Raw genomic sequence first — 20475 nt, 5'->3', positions numbered from 1 at the left:
TTTTATGTTAAAACTTTTGGGACACGTTGAGTAGCTCTAGTATTCCATCATTTATTGTCGCTACCAGCTGAATCCATTTGCATTAATACGTCTGACGTAGCAGCTCAGTGTCTTTATCTTCTTACTTCTAACTTCTTACCACAAGAGGGAGTGAGCACAACACGGAAACAAACACAGTAAATAAATATATTTATGTACAGCATAATTACACTCTTTGACTCCCTATCACACGTGTCACACGCGAGACTGAGAGTGAGTGTGTGACACATGTGATGGCCAGTCAGAGTGTGATAAATGTGTGCATACAACAACATCAACGACCACTTGTGATAGCGTCTATAAAGGCTGGTTCTGCTGAAGCTGCCCAGCTTTTGGGAATGTGTTACATCAAATCTCTCCCTGTGTGTGCAGTTATTTATCAAGAATAAGACATGTCTCCATGCAGTGTACACAGACATTGTAGTTGAAGACCATCAGTGTAATGAAACTCTTTACTCCTTGGCAAATATTTTCCTGAGAGCGTTGTTTGTAAGAAAGATGCAGCAGCAGCAAACCTACATGCCGACATGGCTATTGTCTGTCCAGCAACACCACCCTCCGAACGTAACTGCAGCTCGAAGCAAGTCAGCAAGAAAGCTTTTTTTTTTTTCTGACCCTCGACTCCCTGCAGCCCAAAGTGGTATCCATGGCAACTGATTTTTCTTCAGCTAGCCCTCGGTCTTGCGTCAAAGCGATGACGGCGTATGCCTTGATTTGCTCGCCTTGACCAGTCATGTTTGTCGTCGTTTGAAGGCTGCAGTCGCACGTTATTGAAATGTTTAATGCGAGGCTCCGTCGAGGCGCAGACTCCAGAGTCACAAGGTGACGACTGTTGCATCGACATAGTTATTTCTGAATTGAGAAGAAGATTGTAGGAGTCATGTGAAAATTCACAGCTAAGGTGTAAAGATCGATCACGATCATGATTTATTTTGTTTTTTTGAGTCATTTTTCCAGAGCTCATTTTAGTGACTCAGTGGTGCTCAGTACACGACAAGCCTGATTTCTCGAGAATAACTCTCATAAGTTCTGCTGGAACATAATTACATTTGATTGTACCCTCCGAGTGAAGGTCCTTGTCTCTGACTGACCAGTTTGCTAAATAGTACTTATGCACAAGTACTCGCTCTCTCAAACCCTTGTTTGCACGGGGTCTGCTCAGTAATCAGATTCGTCCTCTACCCTCTCAACTTCACATCATCATTATCGGTTTGTGAAGAAACACAGAACACAACTGTGAATCCTATATCCCTTGCAAATCACAAATAAGTAATATTTCTTTCCTCAGAAGTTTGCATTTCAACATATCATTATTTGAATTATTATTTTTTTAGACTCATAAAAATCTGTGCCAGTCAGGCTCTAATAGAGAGTAGCAGTAGTTATTTATAGTTAACTGTGTATTATTAGTCTGTGACTCAGACTGCTTTCATAATGTTGTTTGGATTGTTTATTTGAATGTGAGTTTTGTTGCAACATGACATATGCGCAGACAAACTGTGGCGTCTGTGGTCTGGCCGCCAAGGGAGACTGCTTTTCTTTATGACTCACTAAGAACAAAAATAAACCCAGGAGGTCGTTTGACGAGGCTTCTCCAATCGGCTTTGAAGCCGCTCTCGCTTTAACCGCCTTTCCTGACTTGCTGTCCTCTTTCCAGGTAAACAGAAAATCTGCTTGCGCTGGAGAGTGAGAGAGGTGGAGAAGGAGAACGGTGCAGCAGGGAGAGAATGATCTGACGAGGACGATGAGGTAGTGAGAGAACTGAGAGGGAGTTAAAAACCAAACACACGGAGAGGAGACGGAGAGACGGAGAATAATTGAAGTTAGAAAGTAAATTGAAGAGTTGAGATGGAAAGCAAGGGAGTGCAAGAGCGAGAGAGCAGGTAGGGTCAGCGCGGATTTAAGCTCAGCCTCAGGGATTACGCTCCGTCAGACAGGGTTATCAGCATGCAGGGGGCCGGTCTTATCTGCACCCTTAGCCACTGCCAATCCAGCATTTCTTCTTCCGCCCACGCTCTCATCCAATGAGTTGCTGAGCCCCGGGAAGCCTGAGCGCTAAGAGGGACGGGGCTTGACGGCGGGGATATGCACTGTAGATAATGTCTGTGCCTGTGGAAGAGGACAGGAGGAAGATGATGGGGAATATCTCGGCCTTGGGGCCTGAGCTCCGCTCAGCCGGCCAAAGGCTTGCCTGGACTGACACAACCTGGATCTAAAGCAGGAGGGATTGTAGCATGATTTGGGCGATTAGAGTCCTGTCAGCACTTGACCTTGGGGCTCTTCAGTTTTAGCCTAAAGGAAAGCAAGGTACAGTATGAAGTAGTATCAGTTGACAAGGTGCTTGTTAGTGTTTCGGGGAGAGCAACAGCTTGACATCTCTGTTGCCTCAGTCGTACCTGCTCACATGAAATCCCTCCTCGCCACCGTCCCCGTGATGATTCCTGATCTGCGCTCTCTGTATTGTCATTTGGTATGAGTGCGTTGTCTGCGTGAGGTGCCTCACATGAGGACAGAAGGACGATCACACCGTAAAAAGGCCTTTTCTCAGCCGAGTTGTCATATGGACAGAAACGAGAGCAAACGTTCCTCCATTCTACAAAGTGCCCGACTATTCCTCCAGTGAGACTGGGAGGAGGGGAACACGGCAGGAGATGCCTGTAGGCCACTCTTCAGAAAGCCTCTTTGTTGCAGAGCTAATCCCAGGCTTACAGGGTCTCCTTGTAGCCTTTATGTAAGACTAGATGTGTCTGTCTGCATGTGACCTACTGTCTGCAGTATGTGTATCACTTGCACTGCATGGTATCAGATGTATTGCAGCTCGTGGGTTACTGTGTCATAGTATATCTGCGGCGCAATCATGTGTAGTTGTTTTGCCTGACACGGGCCCCTCCTCTGAGGCAGCTTCACTGTTAAAACTATCTTATTCACTCGAAATTTTATGAATGACGATGCAAGATTATTGTCCTCTGTGGGTTCTGCCCTTTGTGTGCTCGTAGGTGCTGCTGATATCAGCTGTAAATAAAACAGATTATTGGCTCAGAAGGTTTTGCTTTGTTCTCAGCTATCACTTATGATATCTGCTCTGCTGTGTAGAGCAGGTAGACGTGGTGCACGAACTCCGGCCGGTCAAGACAAAGAGCTGATACTGAACAGCGCTCACATTTGTGTGCTCAGTAGCTCTGCATGTCCTTGTGACAGGAATGCTTTTTACTATTGGTAGTAGAGTGTATAGAATATTTCATTCAGGCCTGTTTGAAACTCCTACTTTAGTGGAAATAACTTGACAAATGACCCAGATGATGACTATACTTAGCAGATGTTTCTCAAATGCTGCTCAAATACCATTGGACCAGCAGAAGTGGAGTTTTCCTCTGCAGGGAGGTTAATTAGGTCTGCGATCTGGAATTCTACATCTACAACATCCTAATAACCTGTGTTAATTAAAGCACGTTTGAGTCAGGCAGGCAGAGCTGCAAATTTGTCAGTTTTAAGATTCATCAGTTAGCTCAGGGACACTTGTTTTGTAGGGATTATATGTGTCCATGGACAGTTGGTAGCAAGGTTTGGTATGATGCCAGCAGAATGCTGGAGGTTCTTTCAGGGGCTAATATGAGTAAAATAGGACCGGTCATCTGAAGGGAAGATGAGGTGCCTCGGAGACTGGGATTCAAAGATAAAACCCAATGGCAGTGCAAGCATTTCCTCAAAGATACAGGACCCACTGGTGCCCACTGATCCTTTTCCAAGGCACACTATCTTGTCTTTTGGTATGAATCATCCTAATGAAAGTAATTCTCTTTCATGGCCTTCTGCACAGCAAATAAACAAGTTTTCCTTTTTAAAAATCAGAAACAGCACAACACGACTAGCATTTGAAAGTGCTCAGTTTCGAACTGAAACACGTCAGAATATGTCAGCTTTTCATGTCGGCCGAGCCACATTTTATTCGCTGAAATGCAGCTGGAATCGCACCCTTGAAATAACATGATGTCCTGAAATGTGCGATGAGTGCGTCACAGACGTCTGCCAACCGAGGCAATTAACAGTCAGCGTTACCTGCTTGGTTACAGACAAAGTGTTTGATTCCAGCACGGATAAACTGTACCCAGGAGTCAGTGACGAGTCTTTTCAATATGACAGTCTTTGTGAATCTTCATGCTGATTCTGTAAAAGCTGAATGTAGAAATCTAACAATGTGAAAGTGCATCCATAGAAAGAGATTGGTTTTCTTGGTTTACATCTGGGAAATATAGCAGGATCAGCTGAGCACTGGTGTGATCAAGAGCTTCCTTCTGTCCTCAACAGAGCTTATGTTTTGTGGTTGTATGTGCTTGTGTGTGTGTGTGTGTGTGTGTGTGTGTGTGTGTGTGTGAGTGAGTGTGTGTCTGTGCGCACAGTCTGATGCATAGCCTTCACATGTTACGAGCTGTATGACCTGAGTGATGAAGACAATAGAATAGTGTGGTTAGAAGGAGGGAGAGCATGGACATGCAGTGCCTTAAAGGGACATTTCATGGCTATTAATGTGCATATTCATAAGTAACAGCACACAACAGCAACCTCTTAGAGCCTTTCCTATTGGTGGAGAAATGAGTCTTCCTCTGCACAGAGCTTAAACCAGAGTGCCTACATGGACCAGTGTGGATTGCATGTGTTCCACAGTGGTAAACCCACACCAGCCTGGGAGATGACCGTGTTTGCCAGCTTGCAAGCTCGTCCTTCTACAGAGAGCCAGTTCTAGTAGAGTTCCATTTTGGATCTATGTTGGGATCAACTTGTCAAGCTCAGTGTCTGAGAAATCTCATTTAACAAAGCCTTTATCTTTTTTCTTAGTAGCAAAGAGTAAATTACAAAGCATCCAGGAAGCTGCTGAAAACAATCTGGCCACAAGCTCCAATTAGTAGCTGTATTTGTGTCGCCGTTAAGGTGAAATATAACTGGCAGCGTTAGGAAAAAGCAAACACTCAGTGGTGGAACTCTCTCCAGGTAAAGTGATGGTTTTGTGGGCACCTGGATTAAAATATTGTTTGCCAGCTCTTTTTTTTAAACTCCCGCTGTCTCTGATGATGCCACCCTAGCTGGTAGCGCTGATGCTTCTGATTTGGGCAGTCCATTCAACAGCCACGCTAGCTGCTACCTGGCTGTGTTAGCCACCAGCTGGAGGGCAGGTACCTCAGTAGTCTGTGGTCTGTGATCTGACAAATGACAGATCTTATAGGTCTTATACAAACATGTGGGTTTTAATTTACTCAGCTGTTGTGAGAGAAGAAAAAGAGACTAATTTTAACCAAATCCTCCCTGTGTTTCTCCCACCATTCACTGATATCATAAGAGTGGCTGGTGAGACTAAATTCTCCTGGAGCAATATTTAGAAAATATTAAAAAGAAGTGTCCCTTTGAGTCTAAAACCATGAATTAAAAATGCAGCTGGAGATTGACAGAAGAGAAAGATGGGATGTGCAGCACGAGGGCTGTTTTCCAGCTAAGATGCAGCTCTCCTACCCATCCAGAGGAGAGGGAGTAGGAGGGGCTCGGCTTATTCGTTATTAAGTACTCACAGGCTGCTGCTTTCATACACACTCACACAGCAGAGAGTGAGAGTGTGTGAGGGAGGAAGGGAGCAGTCGGCTGAAGGAAGCGTAGAGGAGAGCAGCATATTGCACTGGTTCAGTGCCTGGTGTCTGAGCTACTCTGTGTGTGTGCGTGTGTGTGTGTGTGTGTGTGTTGGTTGGTTTCTTGCTCTTGGCTCACTAGCTGCGTGGGACAGATCGGACTTCTTGCCGACCCCCCTCGTCCTTCTACCCTTGAGTTTCCTTACCAGTCCCCCACCCTTTCCTTCCCTTCCTGCCACACGCCGAGGGAGCTCCCGCCGTCCCCATGATGAAAGAGGAAGGCGTCCTGAGTCGTCGCCGTTTCTCGACGTGCGGCGGGACAGCGTCACTTCGACCTCCGCACCCGGACGGACGCAAACTCATCCGCAATGCCTCCTTTGGGGGCTATAATGAGCTGTCACCCATCTCGCTGCCAGGTGGGTGTATGATAGTGTGGAGACAGCATTTTGTAGATCTTCATACCAGGAAGTGTTGCTGGCCCATTAGTGGACCCTGTAGTTTTACTTTGTGATTGACTTGCATCTCTGTGGTAGTGGATGTAAAAGTGAACAGACCTCAGTTCCTCATTTAAAGTGCTGGCACCGATGAGCTGTGAAGAAAGTGTGTCACATAGTTCACTACAGGGTTTTGTTCAGTTGGACTGTTGGCAGTAGCTGAGGTCTCTACATTCAAACAGAAATGATGAGTTCTTGTGATCAGTGCAGTGTCAGCTTGTTTGCACTCAGCTGATTTCAGTCTAGACCTTCGGAGAAATGGGTTCAGACAGTCTGGATGAGGTTGGATAGTCTGACTGACATACAGCATTTCTCTGCTGTCAAATATTGTTAATCTTAGCAGGGGAAAGGAACCTAAAAAAAATGGCTTTTGAATGCATTACCACCATGAACACAGTCAAGGAGTAACTTTCTTTAGAAATACAGTGTAATCATTTCTGACTGATAAACACAATGGACGCAACCAATATTACTACATTACAAACTACAATCATACTGCAGCTGTTAAGCATAGTTGGATATGGACATATTGTTGGAATGGTGTTTCTCATGGCAGCTGTTGACTGACATCTGAGGGCTAGCATTGCAAAGACATCCACTGTCAACTTCTGGGGTGAGCCTCTGAAAGTGGTGCTTCATAATCAGATATTCTATGAACATTTGTGCAAGATGCTTTTCCCCCCCTTTTCAACACAATGTTGCCATCAGCTGTGATTTAAGACATCCGCGACACAACACCCAACATTTGGTTGCTGTCGAATTTCTTTTCCCCGCAGAAGGTGTAAGTTAGCAAGTTAGGCTAACGTCCACACTGAAAGTGGAATTTATTTAGCCCAGTTTGTTAACATTACTGCTGGCTGATTCACGTCATTTCAACACCTGCTCAGTCATCAGCACCTGCAGTTACAGTTCAGAAGCCGTCTCCCTTTCTTGGGTCCCCTCCTGATATGATAATAGCAAATCAGACTGTCAGAACCTGCAGCAGCGGGTAGTCCTGTAACCTCAGCACTCTGTATGCTACCCTGTGATTTAAATCTTAACGTCTTCTCAAAGAAATAAAAGGTACCAAAGTCAGAGCAAACACAGGGGATATATATGTACTGATTCTAGAGCAAAATGAACTCAATTCAGTTCAACTTTAAGCGAAAAAGAAATGGTAGTGTGTTAAAAGTCATACTAATGATAAATGCTTTGAAACAGGCAACACTGTGTCAGTCCTTGAAGGATTTTGCTTGGTCACACAGTAGTTGTTAGATGTTTGCTTGTGGCTCTTAACTTCAAGGACTCTCTCTGTATTCCGTGAGAATAAAACTGATAACCGTTTCCGGGCTGCTGCTGCAGTTTGAGCAGGCCAGTGCAAACTGATGAACGAAGATGGCTCAGGTCTCGGCTCAGCCGGCTCGTTTTCACTCCGGCTCCGGTGATACCTCTCTGAGAGTGCAGTGATAATCCTCGTTTTTAGAAGCGCACCAAAGCTCATACAACGTTTAGGATTAAATCAGTTTAGTGTTCATTTGTGAAATCCCTACCTCTGTGATCTTTCCTATGTTTGTCCTGCTGAAAAGGACACAAGCCTGGAGGCAGACAGCTGGCAGCCGCAGGAGCTTTCAGAGTGGATGTTCTCTGTTCCACCTTTGCAGATGACTGTTTTCACCTTTATTAATCCGGGAACAGGCTGACTGTGCACAAACAATAATTCACATTATTCGGACCTACGCCTTATGAAACCTCAGTCCTCTGCCGTTTTCTAGTGAGCAGCTCAGTCAGTGCCTTGCTCAAGGACACCTGAACAGCAGTTATCAAGGGACTGGAGATTGTTCATCACTGTGATTGTCTCCTCAGACCTTTCCATGTCTGGGGATTCAGGCTGGTGACCTTTAGGCCACAAGCACATTTCTTTCCTAAAAACAAATAACTGGAGCCGCGAGACATCGTCTGAGTCATGTTGTTTTTCTCCCAGTCAGCTCCCAGCCTCGACTCCATTCATCCTTATTTTAGATGCTCTGCTAACAGCTTTTAGAGAGACTGCAGGAGACAGCTGGTGCAAGCGGGTTGCACTTACTCACTTTGTTTTTTTGTTTTTTTTATACCTTCCATTACTTTTTACGTCCATCTCCTTGTTTTTTATGTCCGCAGCGGCTGCAGTCTGCAGACACGATTGTGCTTACTCCTGCGTAGCTTTAACATATTCAGGATTTGTGCTCTCTTTGTGTCTCATAGAAAACAGCCTCGCATGGATGGTTGATGACTCAGTTTTTGTTTGTCTGCTGGCAATGTGTGTGGTGTCAGAAGCTCTGCTTTGCGGTTATGTTTGCCAGTCAAAGAATTGTCTCTAGCCATTTCATTTCCTATTGTGATTGGAGCAGAGAGTCTTTTATCAGGTTTCATTAGTTGTGCAGATGCAATGCCTAAAATGAGTTTCATGATAATTTATCACCTTTTTTCAGTGTTTTTCAAGCCAAAATGCCAGAAATGTGCTTGTCACTGCTTCTTCAGTGTTAGGATTTGTTGCTTTTCTTTCTTTTATACCATTGCAAACTGAATAGCTTTGGGTTTTGGATTGTTCCAGTTCAAGACTAGAATACTGAACTGGATTCCAAATTTGATGAGGAGGAAATTAAAATTGGTGTTACATGAGACCTTTTGGAGGACCTGGTCAAAAATCTTGGCAGCAGTATTTTGGACCATTTGTAAGCTTTCCAGGAAAGTCTCAGGCAGGTCACAAAGAAATTACAATCCATCCAAGATGGGATGAGTGTGTGTCTAATCATCGCCATCTCAACTCGCGACACTATGGGCACAATGTTGTGCTCATCTAAGACAGGTGGAAGCTACTTAGCAGCAACTTTTCCAAGGACCTTCATTGTTAAAAGTTAACTTAGAAAAGGCAGTGTAGTTCTGGGACAAAGAAGGGTCAATATTTGTTTTTTGAGAAGTGGATGAACAGCAAATTATTTGAAATACGAAGGGACATGATCAGATGCCAAAGAGTTATTGATCAGAAAGGGCACACAAGAACTAAGAGAGCAATGACATTTTAAATGAGACATCTGAAGACATCACCTTGGACTCTTGGGCTAATCAAGATTAATCAATAATGAAAATGATTGTTAATTAATCATTGTGGCAGAAACGAATAGACTTGAAAAAAAGTTTGAAGTATCATTCTCTTAAGCCTTCATCTATATCAAATGACTGGACACCAGGTCACTGGCCTGCAGTCTTTACCAAAGGCGAAGCAACAGGCCAGCATCTGACAGTACACATGAACTCCACCAGTGGACTATAAATAGAACACCAACACGGAACAGCAGCCATGGTAATACAACCTGCCTAATGCCCCCATTCTCCTCCAGACACATCCTGTTTGAAATATCACCCCTTCCGAGAGTTAATGTGCTTCTGTCTTGTCAAGTTGCCTGTGTGCAGACAGAATGAAAACACAACCCTTTTAAAGTGGATTGGACCACTTCAGCTCAGTTGTTGTGATGTTTGTCAGTGAAATACTCTGACAGGCTGCGTAAGAAACAGGTTTGAAGGCCAGGAACGAGGCCTGGAGATGAAAATGATCAAGTGCGGGGGCAGGCTTGGGCTCAGCTGTGCTGGTTGTTGATGCCCCTACAAACTACTGTGACAAGCCACAAATACACTTCATCCTAAAGAACATTTTTTTCATTGTCACTTTCTGCTGCGTTGTATACCGTTGCGTCCTCTGTAGCCTGGGACGAACTGCAAGGAAATTGATTTGGAGGTTGAAAGTCGGACCTTTATAAAGCTAACAAGAAAGTGGAAAAGGCTGTACCCTTGCTGTCACTTAATTAGGTGGAATAAGGGCTCATCTTGAGGTCAGCATGACTTGGCATGACGTGGTGTGCCCCAGTAGCAAAGAAGAGAAATGAAGCTTAGAGTGGATAAGAAGGACCCAAAGGGATAGAAAAGTGCCTGCAATGATGTTAAAACTATTGATAAAGCTTTCTTTTAAAGGAAAATCCTACCACGTCTAAGTGCTTCCAAACGCAGCTGGACTTGCTTGTGGTTCTAGAAGATGATTGGCCTTTATCTAGAACCGCAAGCAAGTCCAGTTGCCTTTGGAAGCACCTTGATGAATGAGAGTCTACACAGCCGAAATACCACCAATTTTACATAATCAGTTTACTGATCTCACAGAGTGCTGTTCAACCTGTCAAACCAGTTGTATGATGTCTTTGTGAAGTCTGACTAAATAATCTTGATAATGCCATCAGGGTTATGACAGTTTGGGCTCGTAGATGACATACTGATAACAGGAAGCCTGTGTTAATATATATAGGTTTAAGAGACAGTCAGGGTCAGTGAAAGATGACACTGAATTGCGATATGGGAAATGTGGGTTGGGATATTTTTGGAGCTACACCCACACCAGCGGCTAAAATTAAGCATATTTCATCCTCCTCTGCTTTGATTTTGACCGTCCCCTTTAAAATTTAAGTCTCCCAGCTTTACGACAGTACAATATTAAATTGCAAGAGATCCCTTTTCCTTTATCCTTTTTGTTCAAGTTGTATTACTATGTCCAAAGTAAGTACAACGAAATATAGTCATTAATAAAACCAACTTCGTCTTTACCTTTAATACTAGTGGAAGCTGGTTCTTTTCTGTAGATTCTTGAAAGAATGATGATGGTAATTCCAGAGAAACGTGCATGCCAATCACACATATTATGTTTACATTCACCAGTATTGTATTTTCATGAAGTTAAATGACTCTGCATTACTGTGGGACAACTTTATGCCATCCTGACCTGCATCCCAACTATCCAAGCTGCAGAGGTTACAGTCAAATATTTGACATCTGTAACAGACTGTTCTCCTTCAGTCTGGATGCATTCACAGCTGCAGGAAGTCATGTTGTTGAAACTTGTTGTTGTGGTGCAATATTCTCTAATCCTGCATTCAGTCTGAGCAGCAAAAACAGTTGAATTCAGCCAAGCAGTGCGTTCCACTCAAGAACTTTTGCTAATGAATCAGTGTCACCACAACAAATATGTTATACTTTACAGATCTGGGATTAATACAGGCTACTAATTGGATAACTTTGTGCCTCCTTTCCCTTCGGTGGACCAGCCATCTTTAACTTTTCATGATTTTTGAGCCAAAATACTAGACACGCTGTTGCCATGGCAAGTGTTCCACAGTAGCAAACACTCAGGCAATTTTCTCCCTAAATGTGATGTATTATGAAGGGTAACAGGGCTGTCAGCCTTTTCCTCCATTTGTTGTTCTCTACCTGTTGCCATGGTAGCCTTCACACAGTTCTGCATTGCTTCTGAATAGTGGTTTAAAGAAAAATATAAGCTTGGTATTCTACACAGCTGCATTACTTCCTCCTTTCAATCGATCATGTTTTTCCCCGAAGCTTTAATAAATGATAGTGCTCTTGTCTTGAAAGAACACAGTTCAGTCTGAAGTGGCTTGAAAAGAATCTGCTTTTGGTGGGAGAGGCTGCTCCACTGTTGCATTAATCATGATTGGGACGATATCAGATGATTTCAGGGTTGAGTTGCTGGATGTATAAAATGCCACAGTGCAAATCATGTTTCTCAAGTGATGTTTTCACATGAACCTGGATGGAAATTGACACTGAATCACGATTACCTCAGTGTTTCCTTCTCTTATGTCGCTGTGTTTACCTTCATCTCCATAAGCATAAATAGACCACAGCCGTTCTTACACGTTACTCAAAGCCACATCTAAACACTGCGTTTCCTCTTGATATGTTTAAGCGTTCAAACATGACAGCACTTTTTGAGACTTGAGTGACAGGACAGTTCATATCCTGTAATACCTCAATGAAAATAGGAAACATGTTTAGAGAGCGTTCATGCACATTTTGAAAATATGTGCTTTGTACAGGAATTGATTGAATGCAGTGGTTCATCTTTTTTCCACCTTACTTTCACCTCTGTTATTGTGTCTGTCGTCCAGGGCATATTGGTGCAGTGCTTCGAGCGATCTCGACTGTATTCATTTTGTGAGGCAGAGCATTAATGCGGAAAGACAATCATTGTCGCAGCGTACAGGTCTTCTTCTCTCCGTCTCTTTACTGTTTCTGTCTCTTTGCTCTCTCTCTCTCTTCCTCTTTCTGTCTCCAATCTCTGGTGTTTGATGCAGAGGCAGATCACTGCAGCGCTAGTCTTTAAAAGCAAATGCCTTAGTCAGGCTGCAGTGGTGCGTGCGTCCTCTGCAACTTCAGCTCCGTACACACACTCGCTGACGTTCAGTCACACAAAGAAAGGGTTAGATTTAGCCGATGTGCACACTCGAGGTCATGAAAAGGTGTCCTGTAAATATGTGCAGTGAGACAAAAGCCATGAGCACTTGTAAAGACATTAAATCTAAAAAAAAAGAGCTCAAATGAAGACAGACTCATTCTGCCAGTTACTTCATTTGCTTTGACCCAGTGAAATCTCCCAAAGGATGTTCACCGCATAAGCTTTTTTTATGTTGATATTCTCATTGAGCTTCAATCCTTTGCTCCTTTTGATTTGACTTATGTGCTATCTTTTACTCTAAGCTTTCCATTTTAGAGCCGTTTCCAAGTGGTTTGCTGTCAGAGGTCTGGAATAGACTGAACACTGACTGGATGGGGTCTTTTTCCTGCCACACTTTGTGAATTTGGCTGCAATGATAGCTGTAGTACATTAAAATGATTCATTTTGCAGCGCAACAATTGTGTTGCAGAGCGGTGCAGCCCTCTTCTCAGCCAGTCCAAAAAAATAGACCAGATAGGGATAACAGCATCCAAAACGTCTCCGTCTGGGAGACTGGATTTTGACCTTAGCCAGCCCCAGTGGCATCTGTCAGCACTGTCCCCATTATCTTTGTGACAGGTTAACAAAAACAAAAAAAAATCTTTGCAAGCTGATCTTTGCTCCTCCAAACCATTCTGTGAATCCTTCCCTTTTTTAAAGTGAGATACTTTCAACAGCTGACAGTATTCTGAGTATTCTGAGTATAATTAACGTATTCCTACCTTTAAAAAAAATCACCGTGCTCAAGCTCCTCTGTGTGAAATTCACTCTCGCTAAAATCCCCTCTACCAGCCACCCGCTGGTTTCACACGTTGATTGCTTCCCCGCTCTGCCATTGTCCCGAGCGGAAGAAACGCTTATCAAAATTTCCCGTAGCCCTCGTTACAAATCCCATTTCTAAGCCTAGCCATTGTCCTTTGCATTTTGCATAATCCAAAACATTTACCACAAAGGTTCATGCGGGTTTATTAGGATTAACATTACACATGAAAGATTCCTCAAACCCTGTGGATGATATTAGGAGCTAATGTTTTCTAGTAATGAAGGAAAGGTGTTCTTTTGATTAAAGTGACACCTGAAATGACTAATTGCACATGATTTCAACAAATTACAGGCATCTTTGGCAACAATAATCATGTCAGTACATCCATCTATTTCCTTCCTTATTTTAGACGCACTGATAAATGAAGTTGTGTTTTTCCAGTACACCTCAGGAGCTAAATGTTCTGCTTCGTCATTTTATTTATCATAATATCATCTCGCTCCTCACCTTATAATAAAATAATTCTGACACAAAATGCTAATACATCTGGGTCTCTGAACACAACTTGTAATGGAGTGGAGAGGGGCCCCCTGAATGTGTCTCAAATTGAAATAGGACACTTCATCACAGTGGACTAAATTAATTTAGTCGAAATGCTTGATTGGAAAGTGGAGGGCTAATAAGCATGCAAATTAGTGAGTTCATTAACTTAGTGCTCGTCCTTTTTTTTTCTTTCAAAATATTTCATCCTGTTTCAGGTTTCTTTGTCTCACTTAAATTATCCGGTGGCTAAATATTTGCATGTAACCCAAAATTCACTACCGCGCCATCATTTTTAACACCGTGACTATATAACATTTGAATCAGCCATCAGCCAGTTTCCTCACTGTACGTTGGGGAGAAGAGGACGATGAGTGACGTATCTTCTTGTTGGTTGCTATAGTGGCTAAATTGTCCTTGAGTTGTTTTCCAGCTGAAGTTGGCATGGAGATGCCCCTGTGAAGTGGGCACAGATGGTCTTGTGGGACATCTGATGTACCACTGACACTAGTTCCATGTTAAAAGAAAGGCAGCGCTCATAAGGCAGCAAAGACAAGTGCATGCCCTCAATTCTTCATTGTTAATCGGAGCTTTAGCTAATTGAAAATAACACTGTGTAACTCTGATGTTGGTGCAATCAGCTAAATGAAAGACTCTTGTTTCTAGTTTCCTCTCAATCACCTGCAATACAGGTAGGCATAGAAAACAAGAAGGCGCTTTTATCTGTAGTTACTGGTTTCATTCTGTTTTGGCACCCCTTTTACAACAGATGAGTTCACCTGTTGCACCTTATTTTCATTCCCAAGAGGTATTGTTCCGGCTTAAAGCAGTTACCCTGTGTTGTATTATGTGTTTCAAGCCATGAGAAGTGTTTGTTTACCAGCTAGTTAGAGGCAACACTGATGCACTATTGCACCTTCCATTATTATACCCAGGACTGTCAGCAAGCCAGCGTGTTTGCCTGGGCTGTTGAAAGACATTGCTGCAAACAGAGGAAGCAAGGTAGAAGAGGCAGGTTATTAAAAGTAGATATGACAAACATTTCTGCACAAAATCAGTCCAGTAACGCACTGAACGTCACATTGTTGTTATTAAAAGCATCCGAGTTTGAAACTTCACGAAAGATGTCATCCAAGGAATGCGCTGGATGAAATTAAAGTATGCAATTTGAAAACATACGAAGGAAGGATGTCTGTTTTTCCACAAGCACAGACACACGGTTGTTTTATTAAAACAACTGACTGCTCCAATAAGATGTGACTCTTTTCCAGCTGCTAAATATCTTATTTGCATGAAACTCAGCAGCACTTCCTTCCTCCTCGTGGTTGAACACTGATGGGCTGTGGATAGGAGACGGAAACTATCAAATATTTAAAGGCTCTCCGTCACCTTCAGACCACTGGTGTCACTAACTGCGGGAGTCTTAGTGGGGAACCTGCTGCTGAGGTGAGACTAATTGGTTAGAAACAGGCTCACTAATAAAGATTAGAAATGCGACGGTGGAGCTCAAATGAAGATCAGCGAGGCTCCGTTTGCTCGGGTTTGTCATGACGCATCATATCTACATTCAGCTGCATTCAGACACACTCAGTATTGTCGAGTCGGACATTTATGGAAACACACATCCCCTGTCAGCAACCTCACAGGAGCAGCTGGTGATGGAGTATCCAAATCTTTGGTTCACTTTCCACACTATGGATTAAAACAGGGAACCTCCCTTCAGCAGCCAGCCTGTCTAATTTTAGAGCTCACTTCAGATTAGGGACTTGCAGCAGGCATCAGCTTGTTGCTATCACCTCAAGGTTTAGATATTCAGTTTGCCACTGATATAAAACAGAAAAGCAGCTCACATCCGATCAGTCGGAGCAGTAATGTGGTATTTCTGAAGAAGAAAATCATTTTTAGTAGATAATTTGAAAATCACTGACAAATTGATTAATCACGTAATTATTTTAGTACTAAAGCAAGCTGTAAAATGTACAGCTAATAATATATTTTTAGAAAACTTCCTTTTTGGACATCAAAGGGAGGGCAGTAAAAAAATGGCACTTTGAGCTCAGTCTCAACACCACATAAAACCAGTTGGGCAAGCACAATTTGTCTTCATTTAAAACTTTAAATCCTGATTATTTTCAATGATTCAATGAGTCTTTTACTCTGTTTAACATCAGAAAAGAGTGGAAAATGCCCGTCAGTGTCCTGGAGTCTGCCTGAATTCACAGCATCTTGGTTGGAATGGGATGCTGCAGGTCACCTGGAGAGTGATGATGATGATGGAGCATTTCTTTATGCTGTTGTGTTTTCTCTGGCAGGTTTCGAGAGAGGGAAGGAGGACCTCTTGCCTCTGCCTTTGAAAGAGGACTCACATTCCATATCTAAGAGCAAGGTAAGAAAAATCACTCAATATTCTATGATGGGCGGGTAGGAACAATTGGGCACACTCAATGCTGTAATGAGACCGGAGAATAAGGGAATTACTGCTCGTCGTCTCTCCTTTTCCCAGTCTCGCCTCAGGTATGAGATATCCTACATTGAGATGAGTCACACATCAAGTGCACTGTACACATCAAACATTTCACACTCAGTCGTGCTTTCAAAATCCTCAGTGTGGAGGAGGCCCGTCTGGTTTATCTGTCGAGTCCACATCAAATATGTTTGTCAGTTCAGCCGTGGGTGTCTTAGTCTCCCTCTGAGTCACAGCAGAGACACTTTCATCAGACAGGAATCCTGTTCCGTGTTTGTGAGGATTTTGTAAAGTATGAAGACATATGACAGGGTAATCATTTCAGAGACTCAAAAGCTGGAAATCAGCGAGGCTTCCCAACACTAAGAGGAAATTTTGATGAATCCATATCTGTGGATTTCCGCTGATCTTTAGATTCTGCTATCAAGAATGTCCAAGATCTTTAGAAAAGCAGGATTGAGCCTTGGTCATGTTTCCGTAGAACCTCACATGCATTTCAGCCTCAGCCAGACGAAACTCTTTATGCGTTTCCGAATATGAGAAGGATGCAAAGAGAAGATTTTAGCTGTGGTGCTTGTTATCGTGTCCCTTCAGTATTTGCCTGTGGGCGTTTAAGGCATTAAGTAGCAGTGCTTTAGGATCCCCACACGTTTCTGTCTGTCTCTTCACTTTAAATCGCTCCAATTGGCTTGTGAAGGGAGCTGGCACACACCTGCACTGGCATTTATAGCCTTCATTCTGCTAACTGAGCTAAGATTGGGCTACCAGGGAAGCAAGCGAGCTTTAGGGGAAAGAAAAAGCAGACTACTAGATGCTGTTTCCCACTGCTGCCGCAGCTCTCTGCTAATGCTGTCGTCAAAAAATAGAATGCCAGGTCCTCATTTCAGCAAATTCTGTTGATTGTGTCATATGCGGTAATGTATTTGTTAGTAAGAGAAGAACACTTTGCAGCCAAGATTACGTTTTGTCATTTAGTGGATGACTTTATCCAGAGCAGCTTATACAGAGTACAGCAGTACAACAAGCTGGTGAATGTTAAGTAGATGGCATTTTGAAACACAAATCCTCACAGGAAAGCTTTGGTTAGAGTCATCAGACATGTTTGAGTCGTGTTTTCTCGGGTCAGCACGATAGATGGACGAATGATAGATAGAGATTTAATATTCGAAGATGTTAAGTGGAGATGAATGTGGTCTTTTTTCCCTCCTGTGCGTTCACAGTCTGAAACAAAGCTGTACAATGGCTCAGACAAGGATGTGTCGGCGTCTGGAGGAAAGCTCACCAAAAAGGAGTCCCTCAAGGTAAGTGAGCTTAAACCAGCTTAAGTCCGGCTTGATGAGTCTTAAAAATAACCTTATATGTAGAGTGTTATATAGCCTAAACACTGCTGCTGAGAATACTGCGTAGAATTCTCCTAATACTGTGTTGTTCCTTCAAATTGCGCACCAGTGTCATCCAGTGCAGCACAGGCAGGATATATTACATTTACAGGGAGGAGTAGAACGCAGCAGATAACTCACTACACAGTCAGGAGGTGCCAGGTGACACTGAGGAGTTTGATTCCAGTCTGATTATTTCCTGCCAAATGTAAAATGTTCAGTGCAAAAGCCAGTTTGGAATATTAATGTGTACAGTTGTTTGAACTGAGGTTCGTAGCATTGCCGGTCTGTCTGTCTGTCTGTCCTCCCTGCAGGTGCAGAAGAAAAACTACAGGGAAGAAAAGAAGAGGGCGACCAAGGAGCTGCTCAGCACCATCACTGATCCCTCAGTTATCGTCATGGCCGACTGGCTAAAGGTGGGAACATCCTCTGCCCCCCGCAGTCAACATTTGACTGGGCAGCACTCAGTATTTTACTTAACGATCCTTTTAAAGGGTAGAAGATAACTGGATGCAGATAGTAGTCTTCCTAACCCTACTGTTAGTTTGTTTCTTGATTGTATTTTTTAACTTTCATTGAATATCTTCTTTACAAGGGTCAGCATGAGACACACTCTAGCAAGTTGTAGAGACGTTTCCAGTTGATTTCAGTGCTGTACGTTGAAAAGAGTTGGCAACACTGTCCCACATTGGAAGTACACTTCTTAGAGTATTTACCCCCAAACCACGTTACAGGACAAATACAGCACATTTTCAGCTTCTTTGCTTATTTAATGCAAATGGTGTTTCCTCAAGTGGCCAGAAGGAAGAAAGCAAACACTTTGAATAAACCCCTCCAGGTTCCTCATGGACCATGATAATACAGAATGCATAATACAGAAGGTAATTTTGAGGTAAGGCCTTAGACTGTCTGGCATTTATCTGTCTTGTCTTTATTCGATCCAGATCCGTGGCACTTTGAAGAGCTGGACCAAGCTGTGGTGCGTGCTGAAACCAGGGGTCCTGCTCATCTATAAAACCCACAAAAACGGCCAGTGGGTGGGAACGGTGCTGCTCAACGCCTGCGAGCTCATCGAGAGGCCCTCTAAGAAGGACGGGTTCTGCTTCAAGCTCTTCCATCCGCTGGAACAGTCCATCTGGGCTGTCAAGGTCAGAATATACCTTGAGATACTAGGTTTGCAGCCATTAGTGAGTCTCAGGAGAAAATCTATACGTATATATATGTACAGGCGATGCAAGTAGTCTGACTGACTTGTAAGAGACAGAAAAGTCATTGAAACCAACTACTTTGAGAAGTTTAAGATGTAGGGAGTGACAGCAGCAAGAAAGGAAGCCATTGAACCGAGTAAAAGCTACTAACGTGAATAAAGGAAAGGCTTGTAATGGATCAAATAGAATAGTAAATGCAAAAAGAAAGCAAGTGGTGAGTGAAATTTGGCTCTCTGATAAAAATGCCCTGCCTGAACAGTATTAATGGAAACCTTAAAGAGAATTTTCACCACAGGAAAAGAGACACTTTCTTCTTAAAACTTCATAAAACAGCCTCTTCGTCCTCCAACTCTCTTGGGCCTAATTCCAGTGTGCTATATTCTGGCTTGTAAAAGTTTCCCCTGATATTCAATTCCAACCTTAAGTCATAAAAGCAGCAGTTTTCTTTTGAATATACTGTTATTCTGATATCAGCCTCGCCCTATTGTTCCCAGGGAAACAGATTTCTTGGAGGCAAGTCCATGAAAAATGACGTATATTTCAATACAGGAAAGCAAAGAGAAAATCTGGCCTTTAAAAGAATAGTTTGGGATGTTGCTTATTGTCTTTCTTGCTGAGAGTTTGATGTGAAGTTTGAAACTATTTTCAGATCGATACAGTAAAAACAATGCTACCATCAACAGCCGGTTAGCTTAGCTTAGCACTGGTAACAAGGAGAAGCAGCTAACCAGGGTCTGTCCAAAAGAAGCAAAATCCACCTACCAGCACATCTAAAGCTCACTAACACATTATTTGTTGTTTTTTAATCTGTACAATAACCAGAGCTTTAAAAAAACAAAAAACAAAAAATAATTTACAGTTTTTTGGGGGGGTTGTGCAACCATTTCGTGGTCACACGCCTCATCATTGCTTGTAAAACCACAATGTTTTAATGTGTTATCTTTGGATTTTGTTACCATTGGACAGACCCAGGCTAGCTCTTTCCTACTGTTTCTTGCCTGTATGCTAAGCTAAGCTAAACCTCATAATTACCATGCATAAATGAGACTGGTATCAACATCATAGTTTAAGTGTATTTCCCAATATATTGATCAGTTCTTTTACCTTTAATATTTTCTGTACATTACATAATATCGTTGTCCTGCAGTGGAAGTCTCTGACCGTATATTCTAATTATTTTTCAGAATAGATTGATGATAGAGCACAGTGCCAGAGGTTTGTTACACGGATGGATGAATTTGAATGCAGCCTGTTTTACTGAACAAAACAAAGTGAACACAAACAGACAATCAGGAGAACGAAACTTCCTTTGTTCCCCCGCAGTTAAAGCAAATAGTTAAACAAATATGGACGTTAACTGTATAATTAAGAGCTCATCTTTGTTTGATTTAGGCCATTTTCATATTTGCCAGTGCACATTTTCCATTTGTTCCCGTGTTTACAGCTTTGTTCAGTCGTCCACTCTAACTGTGATTTCGTATTCATCACTGACCTCGCTTTGCAAGTGTTTTCCCTCCTGTTTGCATCGTGAAAAGGCTTGAATCGCAATTAGCGGTCTGCATTTTAGATTACAGCGTTCCTGCTCTCCCCATCGTCCTCTTCAGTATTGAAATAAACACTTCCCTCAATCAGCTTCTGTCCCCTCTGTCCCCTCTCATAGCTCATTTACATAATGGCATGCTCTGGA

At 42.8% G+C, this 20475-nt stretch overlaps 1 protein-coding gene across 14 annotated transcripts in view; it reads left to right on the top strand.

Moving 5' to 3' along the window:
- osbpl8 (oxysterol binding protein-like 8) overlaps nucleotides 1-20475 on the top strand; it is a 76749-nt gene that overhangs the window by 44069 nt on the left and 12205 nt on the right. For 12 of the 14 annotated variants that reach the window (XM_076721659.1, XM_076721652.1, XM_076721651.1 and 9 more), the window contains 4 exons: nucleotides 16050-16123; nucleotides 17422-17502; nucleotides 17895-17996; nucleotides 18525-18728. In XM_076721659.1, the coding sequence (XP_076577774.1) occupies nucleotides 16050-16123; nucleotides 17422-17502; nucleotides 17895-17996; nucleotides 18525-18728 (461 nt within the window). Of the gene's footprint in view, nucleotides 1-5611; nucleotides 6068-16049; nucleotides 16124-17421; nucleotides 17503-17894; nucleotides 17997-18524; nucleotides 18729-20475 lie in introns of those variants that run through there. The other 2 variants (XM_076721657.1, XM_076721661.1) reach the window with 1 other exon arrangement.

Source organism: Chaetodon auriga, chromosome 22, assembly GCF_051107435.1.
Source record: "Chaetodon auriga isolate fChaAug3 chromosome 22, fChaAug3.hap1, whole genome shotgun sequence".
NCBI lineage: Eukaryota > Metazoa > Chordata > Actinopteri > Chaetodontiformes > Chaetodontidae > Chaetodon > Chaetodon auriga.
The sequence above is the reverse complement of the archived record's forward strand: the minus strand, read 5'-3'. Positions and strand labels throughout refer to the sequence as shown.